General features: G+C 55.9%; 1 protein-coding gene across 1 annotated transcript in view; it reads left to right on the plus strand.

The window, feature by feature from the left end:
• Positions 1–10471: 10471 nt before the first annotated feature.
• The window catches only part of LOC128838816 (uncharacterized), a 39139-nt gene continuing 32026 nt past the window's right edge, over positions 10472–17584 (plus strand). Inside the window, exon 1 of the mRNA XM_054031241.1 lies at positions 10472–10630. Within this exon, the coding sequence (XP_053887216.1) occupies positions 10528–10630 (103 nt within the window). The 5' untranslated portion in view covers positions 10472–10527. The remainder of the gene's footprint in view (positions 10631–17584) is intronic.

Raw genomic sequence — 17584 nt, forward strand, 5'->3', positions numbered from 1 at the left:
CAGAAAGCTGACCCCACCCCTGCTCTGCCCCTGCCCCACCTCTTCCCCAAAACCCCCACCCGTGCTCCACCCCAGCTCCACCCCTGCTCACCAGGAACCGCCCTGCACCTCATAGGCTGGTGGCCATGGCATCCACCTGTAGGTTTCAGGCTCCACTCCGGCCACAGCAGCCATCAGGTGACGCAAGTGAGCCCAGCTAGCCTAGGGCTGGTGGGTGCAGTGGCGGTTTAGGGGGAGGAGAAGCCCTGACCTGGCAGCAGCTGCGCTGGGGGTGGACAGGAGGAGGAGGAGGAGGAGGAGGAGAAGCCCTGACCCAGCAGGAGATGCAGCGCTGAAGCCCCCAGCTGCCCTAGTGGCAGAAGCTGCAGGACTGAAGCCCTGACCCCCCTCTGTGCAGAGCTGGCCTGAGCCCCTCTCTCCCATTCCCCCCCATGGGGAGCTGGCCTGAGCCCCTCTCTCCCATTCCCCCCATGGGGAGCTGGCCTGAGCCCCTCTCTCCCATTCCCCCCCACGGGGAGCTGGCTCATTCTCAGGCTGTGGAGAAATTCAGCCCAAATCTACCAACCTGGGTATGTTCATTTCCCCCATCATGACACAGCCATGAATGGATTTAGCCTAGGGGGCAGGGTCAGTATTAGCCCCATTTGGCATCTAGAGCACACAGAGGTGAAGTGATTTTCCCAAGGCTAAGCAGGGAGTCTGTGGCAGAGCAGAGAACCAAACCCAGAACACCTGGCCCCCAGGCCTGTGCCTAACCACTAGGCCACCCTTCCTACCCCAAGGAGGGGGTGCCTCCTCTGCGCTCTGAGTGCATGGGTGGGCCAGCCCCTAGCCTGAGTCACCCGGAGGGGAGAGTAGAGAGAGATGGGAAAAGGGACATGAGTGGGAAGAAGAAGGTGACCCACCCCGAGGCAGGTCCTAAACAACCACTGGCCAGCAGGGGAACTATAAACACGAGATCTGCAATTCCATAAGAGACAGTGGCTCTGATTACTCAACTCTGACTCAGCAGGGCCCACCAGGACATGCCTGGGCCAGGATCTCTCCAGGAGCCGGGACACTGGCATCCCGAGAACATTGTCCTCCTCTCCCACCTCTGCTGAAGGCAACAAGAACGCTGCAAGACAGACTCGAACTGAGGAGGAAATTCAGCCTGCGCATTAAGAGCGGTCACCTACCTGTAACGTCCAGTGGGGTGAGAAAAACTGTTTGATTCAACACTTGCCTGTCTAAAAGTTTAGGATTTAGCGTATGTGTTTACGTTTTACTTTAAGGTAACGATCTCTGACCCTTATGCCTACCACATACAATCACTTAAAATCCATCCTTCTGCAGTTAAACTTATTTGAATGTTTTATCTTTACCAGTGAGTTTGTCCTAAGTGCGTGGGGAATCTGCTCCGGTTACAAAGGCTGGTGCTCGTCCGCTGTCCTTTGATGAAGTGGGGAGCCACTTACTAAGCTCGCACTGTTCACCAGAAGGTTTTGAGCCGTGTAAGACAGTATATTACTGGGGTGCAAGGCTGGGGCTTGGGAGATTTGCTGGGGTTCACCTGTGTATAGTTCACAGAATCATAGGAGTGGAAGGGACCATCTAGTCCAGTCCCATGGGTTGCTCGGAGAGTATTCATACAACTTAGCTGGGTGTGCTTCTGCCTGCTGGTGGCGGAGTGATCACAGCGCCTGCAGCGGTTTGCTGCTTATTGCTGGCCTAGCTTTCTGAGAGTTAGGGGCACAGGTTGTACCCCAGGGATCCCATCAGAGTGGCCCAGCGAGCAGGGTTGCACAGCTGTTGTACTGAGTGAGATTTACACTTTATGCACTGGTGTAATGATTTTAAGTGTGGTGGCTGAGAATAGTCAAAGAGAAGGTGTCATGGAGTCCCCGGGCAATGCTCTGGGTACAGTACATCCCACCACTACCACCAGTTGTCACGGAGTCCCCGGGCGATGCTCTGGAACTGCTCCCCACAAAGCCAGTCAGGACTCTGGGGAGTCTCCTCTCCCTTGGAGCAGACTGTCTCCAGGGCAAGAAGCTCACACGGCTTCACCTCCTGGGTCTGACCTTGGAGCATTCAGGATATGCCCCTCCGTGTGCTTCCCACAGCAAGTCCGCCTTGGCGGGGTCCTGGGGAAGCCAGAGGGTCCTGCACCCCCCACTTCACAGTCAGACGTGACTCTCAGCCAGCCAGTAAAACAGAGGTTTTATTGGATGACAGGGACACGGTCTAAAACAGAGCTTGTAGGTACCGAGAACAGGACCCCTAGGCCGGGTCCATTCTGGGGTCCTGTGAGCCAGACATCCACGTCTGCACTCATTTCCCATCCCCAGCCAGCTCCAAACTGAACTTCTCCAGCCCCTCCTCTCTGGCCTTTGTCTCTTTCCCGGGCCAGGAGGTCACCTGATCTCTTTGTTCACCTTTAGCTATTCCCTTGTAGGAGGGGAAGGGCGCTGGCCATTTGTTGCCACGGAGACAGAGTGTCAGTGATTTATGCACACTGATCTTTATCCCACCACCTAGAGACTTAAGAAATGCATACGGGAAACTGAGGCACCCCTACAGTATTCAGAGGAAACATTAAGAACAGTCCCATTTCGTCACATCTCTCCCCCCTTTGAGACTGAACTGAGCGACGTCACTTTAGCCAGTGACCTGGGGAAGTTCGAACCCACCAACGTTCCCATGGATGCCCCCGCATCCCTCCCATTCCTTGGTGGGAGTTACACCAGGACATTCCAGTTTCACACCCTCGCATGGGTCTGTTGTGCTTGATGGTGCTTGCAGGCTGTGTGTAGGAAGGTTTATGTGGCCTGTGCCCTTTTTCCATCCCAATACCCCTGGGGTTTAAACTGGGATTAGGTCTTTTCCCAGCGCTCCAGTTTGGAGGGCTGCAATTTGGGCTCTCTGGGTTAAGAGCCCCCATCTGGACCTTGGCCATCCTCTGAACAGGTGTCTCTGTCCCCAGCAGCTCGGCCTCAGCCCCTTGCATGTGACGCCGCCACGTTGGAGGAGAGTGGTCAGTATACACAGTAAAGATACAGCTGCAGCTTTCTAAGGGCCTGCACCATGGCCAGGCATTTCTTCTCTGAGGCCGCATAGTTCTGCTCCCGGGGCAGCAGTTTTTTGCTCCAGTACCCGATGGGGTGTTCCCCCCCCTCAACATCGGTTTGCATCAGCACCATGCCCAGCCCTGTGTCTGAGGCATCGGTGAACACTGCAAAAGGCTTGGCAAAGTCTGGGTTTACCAGATTTACCGGGCCCTGGATTAGAATCTCCTTCAGTCTACAGAGAGCCCTCTGGCCCTCCTCGGTCCAGACCACCTCGTCTGGCTTACCCCTCTCACATTGCTCAGGGATGGGGCAGCTCGGGGGCTAACCTGGGGTACAAACCTCCAGTAGCACCCCACCATCCTGATAAAGGCCTGGACTTGTTTCTTGGTCTGGGGAATGGGCCAATCTCTGATCATCTCCACCTTGCACTTTTCGGCTTTTACCGTCAGTCCTGCCTCCTTCAGGCAGCCGAGCCCCCTCTTCACCTGGGACACGTGTTCCTCCCAGGTCTGGCTAAAGACACATGTCATTGATGTACGCCAGGGCCAAGTTCTCCACCCCCCTCAGCTTGTCTAGAATCTCCCCAGGCCTAGGCATGGGGTAGGCATCGGACACGGTGACGGCTTTAAGCTTCCAATAGGGTTACCATATTTTGAGTGTCCAAAAAGGACACTCCACAGGGCCCCAGCCCCGCCCCTATGCGGAACTGGCAGCCCGGGGTCTATCCCCACTCACCCCTGGGGAGCCCCCTATGCCTCTCCGCTCCACCAGCGCCAGTCCATGCTGCCGCTGCTTCTCCTGCAGCTTTTCCTCGGGCTCTTGCTCTCTCTCACGGTCCTCTCGCTTTCGTACTCAGCTCCAATCCCATCCATCTCCGATCCCCTGATGGGGAACCCAATCATGAAGACCCTTGTCCGGTCGGGGACCAGACTCTTGGGGATGCCTGGCTACTGCTCCAGCTGGTCCCAGATCCTCTTATAGCCCCGTCTGGGTCAGGAATCTGCTCCTTAGAGTGGTCCTCGTCCTCCAGCTGCTCGATTCACTGGGCCTTGGTGAACTTCCCAATGCGTAACCCTCTCTTTTTGCACAGGATTACAATGTCCTTCTTATGGAGATGGTGATGGGCCATCACTCCACTGTTCCCAAGTTGCTTTGGACTCACAAGTCCGTGTGCTCTCAGCTCCCCCACGGTTTCCAGGAAGAACCCCTAGTGTGCCAGCCCTTCTCGTGGTCACCACCTCTTTACCAGGGTTGAGCCACACTGGCCTTTATCCCACCACCTAGAGACTTAAGAAATGCATAGGGGAAACTGAGGCACCCACGCAGTATTCAGAGGAAACATTAAGAACAGTCCCACTTTGTCACAGAAGGTTACGAGTTTGTTATTTTCTATTTGCTTATTTCGGGGAAAGGCAATAGGAATAGAAAGGCATAAAGATGAGCCAGAGTGAAACCGCTGCAAAGTTAGAGATGTGCCGATTACAGGCAGCAGAAAAAGAGAGACCCCATGAGTGTCAGCTGGACATTAAAGTACTGGAGCTAAAGGCTGAAGAGGCCGAGGCCGCAGATCAGAGGGTCCTAGAGGTGAAAGCCAGAGAAGCTGAGAGAGAGCAAAACCACCAACTGGCCGTGCTAGAGAAGGAGAACCAGAAACCACCGAGCCCAGCGGTTCCCATCCACACTTGGGGCCAGTTACATACAAGGAAACAGACCAGATCACAGAATATTTTACTGCTGTCATGTACGGCACACACAGCTTCTTGAAATTCCTGCTAACAGGAGAGTCCCTGGTTGCAAAGTAAAACTCTAAATTTATTCAGTGAAATGGCAATTCAGGCTGCTTTAAACCACGGTACATTTAAAATACTGTTTTTGCAAAGATTTCAAATTACCTCTGAGACATAGAGGGTGAAATTTAGAAATCTTAAGCGGGGTGCTGGTCTGAGTAATGGGACTATGTAAACAGACTGAATGACCGGATAAGAAAGTGGGTGAGGGGAAAAGACATTGAAAATCTTGAGCCCCTGACTGATCTCATTGGTCAAGTACGTTTCTTAAGCACATGTAAAGATGATGTAAAACAGTGTTGGTGGGATAAAAATGTGAAGACTGGAGGAGATGACATCTCTAGCTGGTGGCTTTGAGCAGACCCTGGCATCTATTGAAAGTAAACCACAGACAGGAGTTTAAGCCTGGGGGAAGGGAGGTTCCCGTTTTACTCCTGGGAGAAAGGAGGGTGGGTGGGAAACTCACCTCCACAGAGCCATTCGTCCAATTCCCATCCGGTGCTATCGCTAATTCCTCTGATCACCTGGGGGAATAAATGCTCTGTGCAGAAAGGAAGCAGGCAACAAGTAACCCATGTTAATGCTGCTGCCCTCAGCACAGAAGCCCCTGAGGCCCCTGAAATGTACATTGGTTTTTGTAGGATTGGATTCCACAGAACCAAACATGGAGCAAATAAAGGTTGTCAAATTAATGGCTGGGAATACTTCGGATGGCAAGATAAAGGTGCAGGGATCTCTGTGGTTAAGCAGAGTGTAATTCAAGAAGGTGACATATTGCCAGGACAAAGGGCAGAGCTTTTATTAGTAGGTGGGTGTAACGATCCTGCCTTTGGTGGGACACTTCTGAGAGTGCCAGTTCAGGACAAATTGCTCAGAGCAGGGCAGTTACAGCGCAAGGCTGAGGTTTCTCCACTTCTAAGGCACCAAACAAGCCAGACAGGACTTTGGTCTCACCCCACTGGCTAACCACAAGTCACACAAGCAATTCCCTTAGACACTCCAGTTTCCCAGTATCACCACCAGCACCACTCCTTATGGGGACAAATGGTTATGAAACCAATACCCCAGTCAAAGAAAAAAGGTTCTTCCGATCCCAAAGGACCAAGCCCCAGGCCAATATACAAGTCAGATCTTACCCACAAATCACGCTGTTGACAATCCTTTAGAATCTAAAGGTTTATTCATAAAAAGAAATATAGATGAGAGCTAGAATTGGTTAAATGGAATCAATTACATACAGTAATGGCAAAGTTCTTGGTTCAGGCTTGTAGCAGCGATGGAATAAACTGCAGGTTCAAATCAAGTCTCTGGAACATCCCCAGCTGGGATGGGTCATCAGTCCTTTGTTCAGAGCTTCAGTTTGTAGCAAAGTCCCTCCAGAAGTAAGAAGCAGGATTGAAGAGCTGCAGCTGCCTTTCATAGTCTCTTGCCATGTGGCCTCTGCTCTCTTTGTTCCAACTACAAGCTGCCCAGCACATGGCCTGGAAAACCGCAGAGTTCTGTCCATAGGCCTGTCCCTGCCTTGCTGAGTCACAAGGTGTATCTGCCGTCTCTCAATGGGTCAATTGTATTAGCTGATGGTCCTTAATGGGCCATCAAGCAGGCCAGGCAGAGCTGATGCCAAATTGTCTGGGGTGTCACCCAGAAGCACAGCGCAAGTTTGAAATACAGACAGTATAGAGTCAATACTTATAACTTTAAATACAAAAATGATACATGCACCCAGACAGCATCATCATAACCAGCAAACCAGAACCTTGTCATAACGCTGGTCCTGTCTCTTTAAGTCAAGATGCAGGAAGTTGAGTCCCAGAGGCTTCCAGGAAGCAGTTGTCTGTCAGCATGCAAATAACCCAGCTGGCAGAGGGGAAGGGGACTTCCCCCAGGCTGGTACGACACAGAAAGCTGCTGGGAACAGAAGCTTCCCGGAACAGAGCGAGCACTCAACCCAGAGACCACCGATCCCAACGCTCTAGGAAAAGGGGCAGGGAAGGACCCAGTGCTGGGAGTGGGGAACACAGGGTAACCCCGGGAGAGGAGATGGAGTTATTGCATATGTACAGTCCTGGCGTTGGGAGACAGCTCCACAAAGTGCCAGCCAATATGCAGGATCCCCTTTATCTCACCAGACCCTGAGGGACCAGAATCCCAGAGACAGGAATAGATTAGGAACCCACACAGAAGGGGACACTAGTGAAAGGGAAGCCAATAAGGTATTACATGCAAAGGTTCAAGAAGAAGGAAGAGACACAATGGGTATTGACCTGTAGCAAAGCAAGGCTTACCGGTACTCCTGCTGGCGGTCTTGGAATTAGCTCTTTTCCAGCATACGGACCGCCCTCTGCAGGCTGGGGTCTCACCTGCCGCTGGCCCATGCCCCTCCTGGACCCCGGTGCCCTTTTACCTCAGGGTTCTGCCCCAGCAGTACCCCCACCCTCTGGGTCTCCTCTCCCAGGGGAACCCCCAACCCTCTAAATCCACCTTGCCTCAGTGGCTACTGCCAGTCACCATCTAGTCCCTGTGCCCTGGGGCAGACGGCAGTGTAAAGGCCACTCATCATGGGCAATGGGATAGGACCTGCTGCCTTTGCCTATCCCCTCTGTAGCCCCAGTATCTCTGTAGGCCTTCAACAAGGCCTACAGCCTGGGGGTTTACCAGGCTGGAGCTCTCCAGCACTGCTCCGCTTCAGGTATCTTCCGCGCAGGCCGGCCAGCTGGCCTTCTTCTTCCAGGCCTGGAGAGAGACTCTTCCAGCTTCTGGCCCACAGCCCTCTTACCAGGGCCAGCTGGGCCCAAATTGAGCTGGCCACAGCTGTGGCTGCTTCCCCAATCAGCCTGGCTTGGCTGCTTTTAACCCCTGCCTCTCGGAGTGGGGCAGTTGCCCCACTACGTGACCAAAGCGACCTCAAAACCAAACTGCCTGAACAGAAGGTGTGGGATGATAAAGATACTTGTAAAATGCCAATCTGTTATAAAACATTGGTATTAATGTTAAACCTTGTGAGAAGACACATTATGTACAATTTCTGGAAAAAGTCTGTGGACATGCTCTGAAGGTAACTGGAAACACATGTCAAGAAGCCTTATGGTAATACTGCTTCTCAGCTATCACCTGTAAACAGACTTAAAGCTTGTCACAGCCGAGCAATCATAATAAATGTGATATGCTGTGTGGAAGGAGAAACTGAGGCACGCCACCTCATTGCTTGATAGCTGGATGCCAAGATACTGGAAAACATTACTATCTACGTTGAGTTTATACCAGTAGGGAGAGCAGAAGTGTTAACCGTAATGCAGAGGTACAGAGAGATGCTTTCTAGGAACCCAGATAAAACACACTTTTTAACTGATAAGAGTGATGGGATCCCCAGGGGGCAGCCTGGGACTGTGGAATCACTGTGCCCCCTTAACTCTCCAGCCTGGGCTCTCTCACACAAAGCTATGCCAGCGACAAGCAGCAAACCCCTCCAGGTGCTGTGATCACTCAGCCACCAGCATGCAGAGGCTGCTGGCGGAGCTGGCATGCAGGTGGAGGCAGCCTGTGCAGCTGGGAGGGGAGTTCCTGTCGCCCTTCCAGGGAGCCCTCCTGCAGGTAAGCACTGCCCCCCAGTCCTGAGTCCCCCCACACCCAAACTCCTGCTGCTGGGGGGTGGGGGGCCCGAGTCTGCCCCAGCAGCTGCCGGTGCGATGGCCCAGGGGCTGCCCAAGCTGCTCAGGTGGCTCCCAGGCCAGCCGCATGGGCTGCTGCAGAAGTCCGTGACCTCCGTGACAAACACGGAGCCTTAATCATGGGACACGTAATATGACTAGGGAGCCCAGCCTATGGAGAAGCATGTGCTATGCAGGAGGTCAGACTAGATGATCACAATGGTCCTTTCGGGCCTTGGAATCCATGAATCTATGAGAACAACTCCCATGAGGCATTGTGGCAGCATGTCCCAATAAAACGATTTTTGTTCAATTTTTTTATGGAGAAGTTGAGTGTGTCCCGTCCCGTGTCTCCCCCCCTCGCCCCCCGGTCTGGATCATACGGAGGCAGGTGCAGGTCAGGAAATGCACAGTGGAGAGGACTGGCTGAATCAGCAGAAAGCGAGCTCAGGCTCCAGGCTGGGGAGTCCCAGGCCAGTCCCCAATGGCACCGAAAAGAGGAAGCTGAGCGCAAGGCGCAGGGAATGGCAGGGAGACAATTCAGGGCTCCAGATGCTGAAGAGTTTCACTTCCTCCCCGAGCCCAGCTGCACATTGCAGCGCCACGTGAGCGGGAGGGAGTGCACGACAGGCTCGGACCCCCGCCCGGAGTCAGACACAGGACGAGTTACTCCACCTCTGCCATAGGTGGGCTCTGAGGGGTCAGCTTTGCCAGTGCTTCCAGACCTCACCTGCCTGAGAGAGAAAAGGGTTGGGGGAATCCCACATTCCCCTCTGCTCCGCAGCCACTCTGCGGCCTTCATCCTGAGGCCTTCTCCTCCTGGGCACGCTGGGCTTGTGCCTCCTTTCTTGAGCGCTTCCTCAAGCCTCTGGACACTGGGCATGGCAGGGGGCGCTGAGGAGTCCCCCCGAGGCCTCCACATGACCCCATAGACCCCTTGGTAGCAGGTGCTTGGCAAAGCTCTCTCTCCAAAGCCCCGTGCGTTAAGCACACCCCTTGTTCATCCCCACGCCCGGGAAATCGCTGGGGCCGATCCAATTCAGTAGAACTGTGCTCCAGGGACTCCTGCTCCCCACAACTCTCTGGCCAGTTTTTTCCTGGTTCTTGCCAATTGCTCTCAGAAGTCTCAGCCAATGATGGCGTTCAGCATCAGATGTCCTGTGACTGTCCTCTCGGTCATGCCAATATCTGCTTGTACTTTAACTTTTCCTAGCCCGGTCCGGTGGGGGACAGGCTCTGACTTCACTGGCTGATGAAGACCATCATCCATACAAGGGGGAAGGAGTATCTTCGGCCCAGCATTTCGTGGCAGTAAAAAGGTGGGGAACTTTGTTCCTGAGTTTGGAGGGCCTTACGCCCCTAAATCATGGGGTTCTCTCTGTGAACTCTAGGGCAGGAGGGAGACACTTTACTCCGGGGGCACCACAACATCCGAGCAGCAACTCCATGGGGCTCTCCAGAGCACCCATCCTAAACCAACACCCTAGCACAACCCTAGCACAACCTAGCCATCTTGTCTGATGAGGGGAGGGTTCATAAACCCTTGTCAGTCCTGCCCTAGGGACCCCAGGATTCACGAGCTGTACCATGACCTGGCAGCCGCTGGCACCCTGGAAGCCCACATCCTTCCTGGAACTCTGGTCCATGGCTTGAGTTATAACACTAAGGCCCAGCTGCTCTCAAGTTCCCTGACTGCCTGCCTCCGCGAGCTGGGCATGGGCCAAAGGGACCCAGGAGTCCTGGCCCAGTGATGAGGGGAAGCAGCAGATTGTGTGTTCCCCTCAGAAGTCTGACAGCTCCCAGAGCAGCGAGGTTACAGGACAGGTCTGGAGGCACGCGGTGCCCCAGCACACCCGGAGAGGAACAAGAGCAGCTCTGACAGGAGTTTCTGTCTCCAAGGAGGAAGCTCTTGCACCACATGCAATTTCTGTGTGTTTGGCTGTTTCCTTTCTTCGCTGGTCTCTGTCGCGCTGAGCTCACACAGGAGCTGAGCTGAGAGGCAGAGCGCGTGGGGCTGAGCTCTGCCCTGGGACTGTCTGGAACATGGCCCCGCAGGTGTCGGCTCTGGCCCTTCTCCTGGCCCTTCCGCCCCTGCTGTCTGCCCAGAGAGCGACACCGGCCAGGCCCAGCAGCCCCAAGACATCAGGTAGGAGCCGCCTCAGGCTTTGCTGCTCCCCTGTCTGCAGGTGGCTGCTGCGCTTTGCCCCGTCAGTCTTGCTGCAGTTGCCCCGGGAGGGGGCTGCCCTCCGCGTCCGTGCCAGAGCCTGCGGGGCTCCGCACCAAGCGCCGCTCAGAGAGCTGGGGTGAAAGGCAGCTGGGGGTGACGCCGGGGCAGGAAACGTTCTTCCCCTGGGGGGGCCCAAGAGAGAGCTGCAGCCATGTGCCCCTCTGGGAAGCAGGTCCCTCCCCTGCAGGGTTGGCACTTCCACTAGGCGACCCTAGGCGGTCGCCTAGGGCGGCAGGATTTGGGGGGCGGCATTTTGCCGTCCTTGGCAGAAATTCGGCGGCGGGGGTCCTTCTGCTCCTGATCTTCGGCGGAAATTCAGCGGCGGGTCCTTCACTCGCTCCGGGACCCGCTGCCAAAGTGCCCCGAAGACGTGGAGCAGAAGGACCCCCCCCCCGCCGAATGCTCACAGGAGGAGCGCTGCTGCCTAGGGCGGCAAAAACCCTGGCGCCAGCAGACAGGTTAGCGTCTGGCTCTGGACTGGGGAGAAGAAGCCCGGGGAATTGGCCTTTATGCTACCCTACAAATAGTATCACCCGTTCCCTGGGGGGGGGCAGGTGTGAGTCCCACATGTGGGGGTGGGAACCTGTGGGGTTCTGTTTCTATTCCGCGAACAACTCTGGTACCAGGAGCAGGAGTCCAGCCAGCCCCCCTGCGCTCCCTGCTCCCTCTGAGCCATGCAGACTCCCGTGGAGCCCCCAGCACCGTGGGCTCATTCCTGTAACGAGTTCATTGCGTTCTCAGTGCCCACTGGGGGGGGGAGGGGTACCGGGTATGAGCGATGGGACCATGCAGCAGGGATTCGTTTCCATGGCAGAGGCACGTTGGCTGTACTGTGGGGCTGGCAGCTTTCTGCACAGAGCGCCAGTAACCCCCCCTCTCTGCCGGGGGAGCCTGAGCTCCGAGTCACTGTCTGTGGTGGGAAATGTGGTACAGAAGTGTCTTGCCATAACAATTCCCCTGCGTCACATGGCCTGCGATACCCATCTCTGTTCACGGCGGGGACCCTCCCCTTCTGCCGAGGTGCAGATTTCATCCTCCCCTCCGCAGGGCAGAGCGACTGCAGGCATGAACCCGGGCAGGGAGCGTGGCTCACGCCAGCCTGGGCAGGAGCCCGGCTTGTGTCCTGCATTGTTGTGCCAGCCCAGTCACTGGTCAGTGGAAACATGGCTCTGAGAGGGCGTTTGGGTTGGAGCAGAGTGGGACTGCCTCAACCTCTGTTTGTTAGCTGCTGCGGTTTGTTTCCATGGAGGCTGTAGCACCCGACCCTGCAGATCAACGGCTTTTGACAAGATCTTTCTTAAATCAGTTGTTTCTTGAAATGGGTCTGTCTGGAAAGAGTGAGAAGCATGGTAAATTAGGAGCAGTTTGCATGGTAGTCACGGCTAGCAGAGCTGGCTCTGGGCTGGGCCCGTTTAAAAGCGCTGGTGCTTTAAGGGCCCGGAAGGTTGGCTCAAGAGAATGGAGACGGGCCTGTGGCCCGCACGCAGGCTGCTGGCTTTCATTCAGCCCAGGAGGAGGCACAGTCCTGACCTGACAGCTGTCCGGGCTCGTGTGAAACGTCTCAGTCGGGTTCGTAGTGCACAGGTGTCCACACTACAGCACACAGCCATGGAGGCTCAGCTCCCCTCCCCCACTGTAGCTTCCTCTAGCTCAGGGCAGGCCAGGCAGCGTTCGTTCGGGGAAGCTGGCGCTGCCTGGGTTCGAGCTGCCCCGAGGAGAAACGGAGGCTTCCTGTCCCTGGGGCCTCAGGCTGGCAGCGCTGTATTGAGTAAAACCACTTGCGCAGCCTGTGAGACGGCTCCCGGTCGGGGCATGGTACCCACGGTGGCACCAACTCCCTCACACAGGGCAGCAGACGCATGCCAGTGAGCGGAAAAGGAGCCCGGCACCCCAGCAGTCAGGACCATCTCCCCTTGGGTGTGGCATGAGGGACTGCTGGCATGAACGGTGCCCAGGTAGAAGCGGGAGGGGTCGCCCTGCTCGCTCTCGCTGAGGCTGAGCTGAAAGTTGTGCTGTGTGTGAAAAGAGGAACCGTGCAGAAACAACCCCAGCCCCACCCAGCAACGCGACAGGGCCAAGCTAGGCCGAGGGGAGTGGCCAGCCCCAGGCGGAGATGTGAACTAGGGTTACCATACGTCTGGTTTTTCACGGACATGTCTGGCTTTTCGGCAATCAAACCCCCGTCCGGGGGGAATTGCCAAAAAGCCGAACATGTCCGGGAAAATGCCGGCCGGGCACTTCCCCTCCCGCGGCGGCTCTGCTCCTCCCCGACTCTTCGGCTCTGTTTAAGAGCCGAGCTGCCCGAGCGCTATGGGCTTCAGGCAGCCCCCTTGCCTCCGGACCCCAGTCGCCGGCCGGGCACTTCCCCTCCTGGGCTCCGGTGGCGCAGGGTCCGGAGGCATGGGGACTGCCCGAAGCCGGTAGCACTCGGGCAGCCCGGCTCTTAAACAGAGCTGAAGAGTCAGGGGAGGAGCAGAGCCTCCGGCTGCGGCAGCTCTGCTCCTCCCCGACTCTTCGGCTCTGTTTAAGAGCCAAGCGCTACGGGCTTTGGGCAGCCCCCATACCTCCGGACCCTGTGCCGCCGGAGCCCAGGAGGGGAAGTGCCCGGCTGGGGGCGCAGGGTCCGGAGGCATAGGGGCTGCCCAAAGCCCGAGCGCTTCCGGCTTCACGGTTTGCCGGGCAGCCTCCAGACCCTGCGTCCCCGGCTGGGCACTTCCCCTCCCGGGCTCCAGCTGCGCTGGGGAAGCGCCGGCCGGGGGCACAGGGTCTGGGGGCTGCCCGGCAAACCCTGAAGCCCGTAGGGCTCGGGAAGCCCTTTCCGCGTGGCTGGGAGTGGGAGGGAGGAGGGGGCGGAGTTAGGGCGGGGAAGGGGCGGAGTTGGGGCGGGGCTGGGGGTGGGGAAATGGACGGGGGCCAGGGCCCCGTGGAGGGTTCTCTTTTTTTATTTGTTAAATATGGTAACCCTATGTGAACCGTCTCCCCCAGGGCCCAGCTGAGAGACGTGGCCGGCCCAGCCCTCCTCGGAGACACGAACCATCTCCCCCAAGGGCCTAGTCAAGAGATGTGGTCAGCCCCCCTCAGAGATACGAACCATCTCCCCAAACCCGGCCGAGGGACGTGGCCCAGCCCAGCCCCCTTAGAGACATGTACCATCTCCCCCAAGCCCGGCCGAGGGACGTGGCCCAGCCCAGCCCCCTTAGAGACATGTACCATCTCCCCCAAGCCCGGCCGAGGGACGTGGCCCAGCCCAGCCCCCTTAGAGACATGTACCATCTCCCCCAAGCCCGGCCGAGGGACGTGGCCCAGCCCAGCCCCCTTAGAGACATGTACCATCTCCCCCAAGCCCGGCCGAGGGACGTGGCCCAGCCCAGCCCCCTTAGAGACATGTACCATCTCCCCAAGCCCGGCCGAGGGACGTGGCCGGGCCCCCCTCGGAAACATGAACCATCTCCCCAGGGCCCGGCCAAGCCCACAACAGGAGCTGCCCAGGGCAGCCCCACTCCGGAGCCAGTGGGGCAGGGGGATTCTGGGGTCAGAAGGCTCCATGGCAGTTGGGCTCCAACTGTCACCCCATAGAATGCTGGGCCCTGTAAGTCCCGCCCCCTTGGTGCAGGAGGAATCTAATTGGTGGCGAGGCCAACGCAGGATCCTGCTCCTCCAATAGGGCCTCAAGGAGGGAAGGCTCTACGCTGAGGGCAATTTTAAATGGGGTTTCTCCTGAGGAGAAACGGGGACCCCCCAGAAGGATGGGAGAGCAGACAGGGTCCCCCTGCTCAGAGGGGTGGGAGAATGGACAGGGAGATCCCCCACCCAGAGGGGCGAGAGAGCGGACAGGGCCCCGTTGCCCACACACACTTGCAGCACCGCCAACCTCAAAGGTTAAAAAATCACAAGCCAGACCCCAAAATCATGAGACATTTTAAGGATGAAGTGGTTGTTTTGTTCGGACTCGTGACTCCCCGTTCCCCAGTGTGTGGGTGGCAAGTAGTGTCACCAGCGCTCCCAAGTGTATAGAGTGAGGCTTTCCTCTCCCAGCGGCTTGATCCCAAACCGTTGTTACACCCATGTACTTGTTATTCGAGGAAGCTCACTCCTGCAGAACTAGACTGGGACTCCTGGCGACACAAACCGCCTTTGCAGAATGGCAGCAGTACCTGGAAGGAGCTCGCGACCCAGTCCAGGTATTCGCTGATCATAAAAACCTGGAATACCGATGTAGGGAAAAAGCCTTCGATCAACGGCAGCTTCAGTGGGCCCTGTTCTTCTGATGATTCGATTTCATTATCACATACCCCCCTGGATCCAAAAATGGCAAGGCCAACGCCCTGCCCCAAAGCCACAATATCAACTCTTGAGGCCTCAGCCAGGAACAACCCGCATTCTCCAATCCCATAACTTTCTCAGTGCCATTCATCACCAGGATTTTCTTAGATTGATACACTCAGCCTCAGGAATTCCACCTGATGAGCAAGCTATTATCCACAAGCAACCGCATGACTCCCAGGAAGGGATCACATACGTGATCTCTGTTCCCCCTGGACCCACAAGAGTTGCAGTCTTGCATCTATGCCATGATTTTCCCCTAGCAGGACACTTGGAGTGCTTCAAGACCCAATGAATAATATCCTGCTCCTTTTGGTGGCCCGGGATGTGACCAATGATGCAGTCATTCATTGTCTCCTGTGATGTTTGTGCCTGTACCAAGACACCACGCCACAAGTCCTGCGGTCTCCTCCAGCCCTTGGACACCCCATCTTGACCCGGGGGGCCATCACATAGACCTTAGTGTAGAATTACCAGCGTCCAACAAATTTACAACAGTTTTGACGGTAGCAGACCACTGAATAAAATGGCCTACTTCATCCCTTGCACAGGCCTCCCCTCAGCTGAAGAGACAGCCCTGCTATGGATTAGCCATACAGACCAGCTCCATGGCCTTCCGGAATGCATCACCTCCAAGCGAGGGTTTCAGTTCACGGCCTGGTTCTGCTGGGGGTCCGCACATGTCTTTCCTCTGCTGGCCATCCCCAGTCCAAAAGCCAGACGGAGAGGGCCAACCAAATTCTTGAGCAGTATCTGCAATGCTACATCAGTCATCACCAGGATGATTTCCCTTTTACACACAGTTTGCCTACCCATCATCACAGACCATACATCTACAGGTCAAAGCCCCTTTTTTACCACCTATGGGCACCACCCCTGACTCACCTGCAATTACCCACGTCCTTTCCCAATCTGGCCGCCTCAGACCCAGTGCAGCAGGTTTGTCTGGCCCAGGAAGAAGTGAATAAGCGCCAGGGAAAAGCAAGAGCAGACTATAAGTGGCATGCAGCCAAGCATCAACAGCGAGGTCCCACCTACTCTGTGGGACAAAAGGTATGACTCTCTACGGAGCATCTCCATACCAACAGACCCACTCACAAGCTGGACCTTCAGTTCTTGGCTCTTTGAAGATCCTGCGACAGGTTAATCCAGTCAGGTTTGAACTTCAGCGATCCCGCTCTCTGAAGATACACCCAGTATTTCACATATCGCTTTTGAAGCCCTACACAAAAAACCTTTTCCCTCACGTGACCCAACCGCCTCTTCCTCCAGTACAGGGACAGGGCCATGAGGGGTACGTGGTTTGCAATAAACATAACTGTGGCAGGCTTTGGTATCTTATTGACTGGGAGGGGTACGGTCCTACGGAGCACACCTGGGAGCCTGCAGAAAATATACACCTGCCCACACTTGTGCAAGCACTCAGCCGAACAGCCTGGCCCCCCATCACCCTGAGGGACGGGGAGGTGATATCAGGGACTCTGGGTCTTGAGTCCTAGTCTATGTAGCTCTTAAGAGCTAAGCAGCCCAGCCTGCCGCCGCTGATCTGCTAACACATGCTAGAATAGCAGCTGAACTCTAACAGAGGACGCCGGTCTGGGACCTGATTGGTGAAACCCTGCGGGTCGGGGCTGGTCCCCAGCCTCGATTTAAAGCAAGCACAGGACCAGGAAGTTGATGATGCAACTGAGTTCTCCCTGCTCAGGCCTGCTTCCCCTGCACTAGGTGTGCCTGCTCTCCTTGTAACCTGACCCTGCCTGACACCTGACTCTCCGTTTGCCCTCTGGCCTGTCTTGGGCTCTGCTCTCCTGGTATCTGACCTGGCCTGGCTCTTGCTCTGTCCACTAGGTCAGACTGCTCAAGACCCAGTTGTGACAGTGGGGAGGGGAGGAACAGAGGAGCTGTCCCTAGTGCTCATGGGGCAGAGGGGGTAGTGGAGCCATCCTGAGCTGCTGGGCTCTTTCTGCTCCTCCCACCGCTCCTATGAGAACAGTGCTGCCTCCTAGGGGAAGTGTGGGCAGCTCTGCCTGCCTCCTGCAGCAGCCCTGATTGGCTGCCCTTCCTCGGGAGGCGGGGCAGTGACGTATCTCCCAACATTTCAGGTGGCCACCGCGGGATGCAGTGCAATCAACTCCATACAGTGATGACATTCCTGGGGAAGGTTTGGTGTAACAATGACAGGTTCAAAATAATGAAAGAAACTAAGACAGGCAAACGTTTCTCTATCTGTCTTCACGACTGACAGACAAATTTTGAAAAGACTGTGAGCTATCGAATTTTTTTTCATTTTTACTGCTGGTTTTGGCTAGAACAAAAGTAAGTATTTATGTACATAAAAGAGCCTGCTTCCGTTACTCTGCAGAGTGTTTCCTTTTGTCTGAACAAACTGGTACACGTGGCAGACTTTGCCTTTTCGCACAGTTCAGGTGAAGGCTGCCACTGGTGACATCTCATGTGGGAAAAGAGATTGATTTTTGCTGCCAGCATAATATGTAGTGTGTCCCACCCTTGCCTCTTCCTACACATTGGGCCCAGGTTGCTGGGTGAGTT

The sequence above is a fragment of the Malaclemys terrapin genome, chromosome 6 (assembly GCF_027887155.1).
Source record: "Malaclemys terrapin pileata isolate rMalTer1 chromosome 6, rMalTer1.hap1, whole genome shotgun sequence".
Lineage (NCBI taxonomy): Eukaryota > Metazoa > Chordata > Testudines > Emydidae > Malaclemys > Malaclemys terrapin.